The 6,126-nt window shown below is 38.9% G+C and overlaps 1 protein-coding gene across 1 annotated transcript; it reads left to right on the forward strand.

Moving 5' to 3' along the window:
- The first annotated feature begins 1,476 nt into the window (after positions 1–1,476).
- On the forward strand, positions 1,477–4,094 carry c13h19orf53 (chromosome 13 C19orf53 homolog). The gene is made up of 3 exons (XM_052083397.1): positions 1,477–1,644; positions 2,209–2,264; positions 3,540–4,094. The coding sequence occupies exons 1-3, from the start codon at positions 1,554–1,556 to the stop codon at positions 3,684–3,686; spliced, it is 294 nt and encodes a 97-aa protein (XP_051939357.1). The 5' UTR covers positions 1,477–1,553; the 3' UTR covers positions 3,687–4,094.
- The last annotated feature ends 2,032 nt before the right edge of the window (positions 4,095–6,126 follow it).

The raw sequence follows: 6,126 nt of genomic DNA on the forward strand, positions 1-6,126 counted from the left end.
TCATTACAGTATAGCAGCCTCTCTGCCCTTCCTCACTCTGGCAAATGTTTTCATCATGCCCGTGCAGACAATGTACAATTACAGTTCTTCTGGGGTATTCATTTATTTGAAATTGTTTGAAGTGGGGCACATTAAATTATTATTATCTGTGTTAAAATGAAGTTGGCACGGATGATGCCACAATGTTGATGAGGTGTATAATGGATTCAGCACATTTCATCCATATTATGTCCTTATCTTAAAACTAAAGTGTTCTGTTGATGCTCAACACAAAAGCGCAACTTGATTTACAGAGCACTTGAAACAAACAAAACAGTAAACACCCAACATAAGATATGTAGACATGAGGGACTTTTTCTAATGGGGGTCACCTGAGAGTCGTGTCTGTGTGTGAGAGTCACAGCGGGTTGCGCCTTAAAATACCTGTAATGACTTTTTGAGCCAGTAAACATGTCTCAGAGGAGCTATGGAAGAGTGAGAGGTAATTACTGTATACTATTTGTTTCATGAAGCGCTCCTATTCTATGTGCTTGAATCAATAATCCCATTGCTTTGATTGTATTTTTTAAAATTCTGTTTACTCCACAATGATGCTACTTACTGGCAAACACAAGCACCTGTCTACATGGATTTGTGTTGTATTGTGCAATTCTGACCAAGACATACAGTATATGGCAACGTTAGGGTTGTCAAATGTGTAGTATACTTTTTATTTTCCTCCGTCCTTGACCATCTATGGGTATGAGCACTCTTAAATGTTTGTTTACACCATAATGATTTCCAGTGCAACGTTCTTTTTTCTTCATGATATTGTAACTCCAAGTGAAGAAAGGCCTATACTTCTCTTTACTGGAAAGGCCTATTAAACCATGCACACTACCTCACTGCCGACTAACTTTGACAAGCACGGACGCAAGGACTTAACAAGCACCATCTCACACAGTGGATCAAAAAAAAAAAGAACTGCCGAACATTACCGACAGATGTTGTCTACATCTTTTCAAACATATGTGAGACAAATATGTTGTTGTAATACTCAGTTTTTCATCTAGTTTAGGTTCAGGGTGTTAAATTGGGTCTCCCTTCAGGGAATTGTACAATAAAATTCCATTTATGTTTTTAACTAAACAAACTAAGCAAAAAAATGTATTACTGACATGCCCGACTACGTGCCAGAATTTAGCATGATTTTTAGTGTCACCTGCTCCATGGAAAGTACGAGTTTAGTTCAGGGGGTCTCTTTATGGAAGTACTGTAGTATCAATATGTTGTTATTGATAACCACTTGGTCGTTGTTTAATTTAGTGATGTGGAAGTAATTGACTGTTTTGTTGTTGTTGTTTAATATATGTATATGGCTCCAATACAATCAGGTACAGTCTTTTCACATAAGAAAAAAATTATAATAAACCAAGGTGAAATAATGTGTTATTGTCATGGTCGCACGATGTTAATATCGTAATTCAACCACTAGGTGGCGGTCAAGTAAAAAGTAGACGACGTACAGGATAACAGAAGAAGACCGGTGGTGTATTGTTTTCCGGTTCTCCAACATGGCGCAAGGGTCGAAGAAGTTTAAAGCTCAACGCCCTGGAGCAGCGAAAAAGCAACAACAAAACAAACAGAAGGGTCCAAAAAAAGGAGGTGAGAATGTCATACTTTACCAGTTAGCAGCCCACACGAGAAACAAAACGTGAAACAATCTGGTTAAATCACCGCGTCATGTGATTTGCACGTGCCTCTGTTGACACCGTTCTAGCCATTCGCCCAAACATTACAAAGCTAAGTCATCGTCTTGTTTTATTCACGGTGCCTTTTGGGGCAGGGATGTATGGGGAATTACTTATAGTAGGTACGTTTGGATCTGTTATTCGGCGGCCGCCATGCAGGTTCCATTCGACGGATCACGTCATTGACTGAGTGGCTGGCAAATTAATTCCTATTACGCCTGATAATGACATAATAGGGAAAAGACCAAGATCATCCTTCAAGTTGTAGTAAGGATATATTAAGTGTTATGTTATGTTATGTTCAAAGGTACCGCTCTTAAAAATGTCACCAAAGCTGGGGCATACTGAACAGCTTTTTTGGCGCCCGCCTACACACGGTTAGTTTTGGATTTGTTGTTGTTTCAGGGCTGTACAAAAATGGTGACTGCAGTTCAAGGAAAAATAAATAAGTACATATTTGTTTACTTTTTTCTTAAAGGGAGAATCATTGCGCCCAAGAAGGCACAAGTCATACAACAACAGAAGCTGAAGAAGGTAAGATCTTTGAGCGACGCAGCTGTCGATCTCTCGTTTATAACTGACCTGCGAGTAATGTACTGCATGAAAGCTAAGGTTAAATAATCTGCATTTATTTAACTATAATCATCCTTCAATTTTAAATACAATCCTAATTCCAATGAAGTCGGGACATTGTGTTGAACAATCATAAAAACAGAATACAATAATTTGTTAATTATGTTCAACCTATATTTAATAGACTCCACTACAAAGACAAGATATGTTATGTTCAAACTATAATTTTTAGCAAATAATCATGAGCTTATCATTTTATGGCTTCAGCAATTTCCAAATAAGATGGGAGAATTTCCTGGAGAAATTACTGAACTGGATTTTTGCTTGATTTCTGCTATATTAACATTATTTTGCACCTTTTACCTCTCTGATGTCATTTGTAACTCAAAATAAAATAAACATTTATGTTGGTCTAAAGATGCTTTTTCACAGCCAGAGGGCAGCCATGGCTTTGCCATGTGTGAGTCACCTGTGACTCCTCCTTCTGATATGCTGTATTATTTAAGAATGTCCATAGCGCTGTACAAGCCTTGTATTTATCATGTATTTTTTTTCAATGTGTGGGATAGTTATTTGTTTAATTGTGGAAGGGACTCCACCATCAGAGTCCCACCAACTCGGGTTCAAAGACACTGCGTCACTGTCTCGGTAGCATTGGTCGCAACATTGCTGCTGAATGCACATTGTGATAAATGCAATCAGTCGTTAAAATGCCGGAGAGAAACGCAAGCAACCTCAATGAGCATATAGAAAATGTGCATCTCACCTTACTCTTTTTGCAGCCCAACAGAATGTTCCACCCTTGTTGCTCTACACACATTTTCTTTTACACTGCTATCTCCAAAAGGAGACTCTAAATAGTTTGTGTCGCCTTTTGGAGGTACAAATACTGCGCTTGACAAAAGCAATTTATCAACACGCAATAGGGGCAGCATGGGTCAAGTGGAAGTATGGCGGTCTCCCAACCCGAAGGTTGTTGGTTCGGTCCTCCGCCCTTGAATGACTTTTTTGTTAAATAAACGAACACAACGCAAGTAAATTTTACTTAAACGCCCCTCGTAAAATTTACATTGAATTTTTGAGTGAAAAAATGTTTTGTTTTCCCAAAATAAATATCGCTATTTTTTTCTGTGAAATATTTTACTCTCAAATTTTGTTATTTTGGGGGGGAAATGTATTTGACGAAATTTACTGTGTATACTGAAGCTGATCAGCCATTTGCTGTCTTTCCAAAAGGGTCTGGAAATTGCCATCAGGAACAAGATTGAACATGATGTAACCAGCAAGGCAAGCTCATCCCTCCACAAGCCCCTCAGTGTAGTCAAAGGCGCTGAGGGCAAAGGCAACCCAGGAGCCCCTCGACCGGGAAACGGCTCCAAATAGGATGTGATAAAATGGACATAGACAATCAATGTGACTCGACAGAAAGAAAAAATTATGGAAAGGTTAAAGTTCAAGGTGTTGCATCTTTACAGTGACCACTAGTGTTTTTGTTACTTTTGCTTCAGTTTTCTGTTCTCTTCAGCTATGAAAAAAATTCAAAAAATGAGAGCGTGTCATGAGAAAAGACTTGACTTCAAGCTGCACATGTGGAAAATACATCTTTATATTTAAAAAAATTATGTATTTTTAAATCTTAGCAATGGTTATATGACCAGCATATCCAAAATGTCAGAAAGAGAATGCCCACATTCTTACAGGCAAGTAAAATCTTGTTCTCCTCTCTGTCTTTTCCAATCATTGGTTTCCAATAATCATTTTGCATCTTCGAATAAACAAAAAATCACTGCGCATCGCTAGCTATTGAAGTACAACATTCACTGGCTCAAATAATATGCTTTCGTACACGTATTTGGTTACCCATGCATCCATTTTCTGCAGTGGCTTCTTTCGTGCGATGACGTTTTTACCACCTGACTTAAACCAGGGACCTTTTAATTTATTTCATGAAGGCTGAAGAACAGTCAAATTCAATGATGATTTTCCTTTCGCTTGTTGAGCAAACCCCACTGGACTATAATACACTCCAGTAATAAATGTGTACTTTAGAGTATAAGTACTGTATAATGATATTACTGCACGGTTTTCAGAATCAGTCATGCGGGTTTTATTGCCACCTGGTGGTGAACATGAGTCACAGCATGGTGACCACTGCACTGCATTTTCTATGTACATATCATATATTGCAGGGGTGACAAATGCATTTTAGTAGTGTGCAACATTGTAGTGTCCGTTTCCCTTGGAGGGCCATTATGACTGAAAACATGTAATGAAGTAAACGATAATGGTTCATTCAATAATTGTTCACATTCGTGTAAATGAATGGATAACAAGAAAATGCTTACAATACCTCGCTTATTTATTACATATGAGCAGTTGACATTTTAATACCTAATTTAGCAATCATTGTAGAAGTTGACATGTTTGATTTGCTTTTGCGGGCCACATAAAATAATGTGGTGGACCAGACTTGGACCCCGGACCCTGATTTTGACACCAGTGGTATATTGTATATGAAAGAAGTTGTCTGATTTTCGAGCGATGTTCTGTCAACAATCATCATGGAAAATGAAGGCCCAATGGAGCAAGTGGTAGGTATGAGCTCGTCCTTTAACATTTTACAGGGGAAAACACATGGGTCACTCCTGTAGTGGTTTAATTTCTTGATACTCTGTCTTCTGTTTCACCAGACCAGGGTGTAGTCAGCCTTTTAGCCAAAGTGGGTTGGGATCGGCTGCAGCTACCCTGAACGGGATATGTGGAAAAGAAAATGGATGGATGGACACACAAGTGCACTTACTGCAGATGAAAGTCGCCAGCGGGCCACATTACACTCCACTTCCATGGGCCTCGCTGCTAGGGGTTGAGGGCCATGTAGAATATAGGATTTAGAAAAAGCCAAAACAGGGATATTGAAAAAAAAATTCTGTGTTGATAGGCAAAGATATTGTCGACTCTACTATGAGGGTTGTCGCACCAAAATCCGGGCCTCCATACGTGTTTTTTGATGGTTTGTGGAGGTTGCTACTGTCATATAGTTACCCGTTTGAAAACTAGTGAATTATTCTGTGCAGAGGAGTGTTCGTTTATCGGCAGTGTCCCCCCCCCCCCCCCCCCCCGCCCCTAATCAAACCTAGGATCTCCGTACTATGAGGCAGATGTGCTAACCAGCTGACCACATACCACTGTTTTAATATAGTGATATATTTAGTAATTAATCAAGCGTTCGGGTCAGCAACAAGTGAATTTTTGTTTTCTAAGATGTCATACCTATAAATTACAACACAAAATCCATATTTCACAAGCTTTAAAAATCCAAACTTAAATATATACTATATATATATATACCTGACAAACCTGATAAGCTAGAAAAAAGTCAAAACCTTTTTTTAGATCGACGTGAAACATATGCCTCGGGACATCTTCAATTAAAATTTGCTGTTGACCAGTGTAATTTGCCAGCAGACTGTATTAACATTGAAACTCATTTTCGCTCTAGTTTGCATTCGACAGGATGCCCTCGCGTGACTTGAGAGTACCAACCCCATCCCCCACAGCCCCAAAATAATACACAACGCACGCTCAGGGCCAGTGCAATTAATCCCTTCTCACCACTGAAGTTAAAATGGATCTTTATGAGTAACAAGTATGCCTTCAAAATCAGCAGAGAGTTTATTTATTTTCTTTATTGCTTCCATGCATGACCCAATGAGGTTTCAAGCATCTTCCTTCTGCATTAGAGCGGATTGGGACACAAATCTCCTCTTACTAGGATGACAAATCTTTGTGGACTCCGTTGTACTGTTAAAAAATACACTGGCTG

The sequence above is a fragment of the Hippocampus zosterae genome, chromosome 13 (assembly GCF_025434085.1).
Source record: "Hippocampus zosterae strain Florida chromosome 13, ASM2543408v3, whole genome shotgun sequence".
NCBI classification, from domain to species: domain Eukaryota; kingdom Metazoa; phylum Chordata; class Actinopteri; order Syngnathiformes; family Syngnathidae; genus Hippocampus; species Hippocampus zosterae.

Excerpts from the sequence above, each read along its gene's own strand:
- c13h19orf53 (XM_052083397.1), top strand. The coding sequence starts at position 1,554 with ATGGCGCAAGGGTCGAAGAAGTTTAAAGCTCAACGCCCTGGAGCAGCG. Across the intron at positions 1,645-2,208 it reads GAAGGGTCCAAAAAAAGGAG|GGAGAATCATTGCGCCCAAG; the intron begins GTGAGAATGTCA and ends TTTTTCTTAAAG. Across the intron at positions 2,265-3,539 it reads AACAACAGAAGCTGAAGAAG|GGTCTGGAAATTGCCATCAG; the intron begins GTAAGATCTTTG and ends TCTTTCCAAAAG.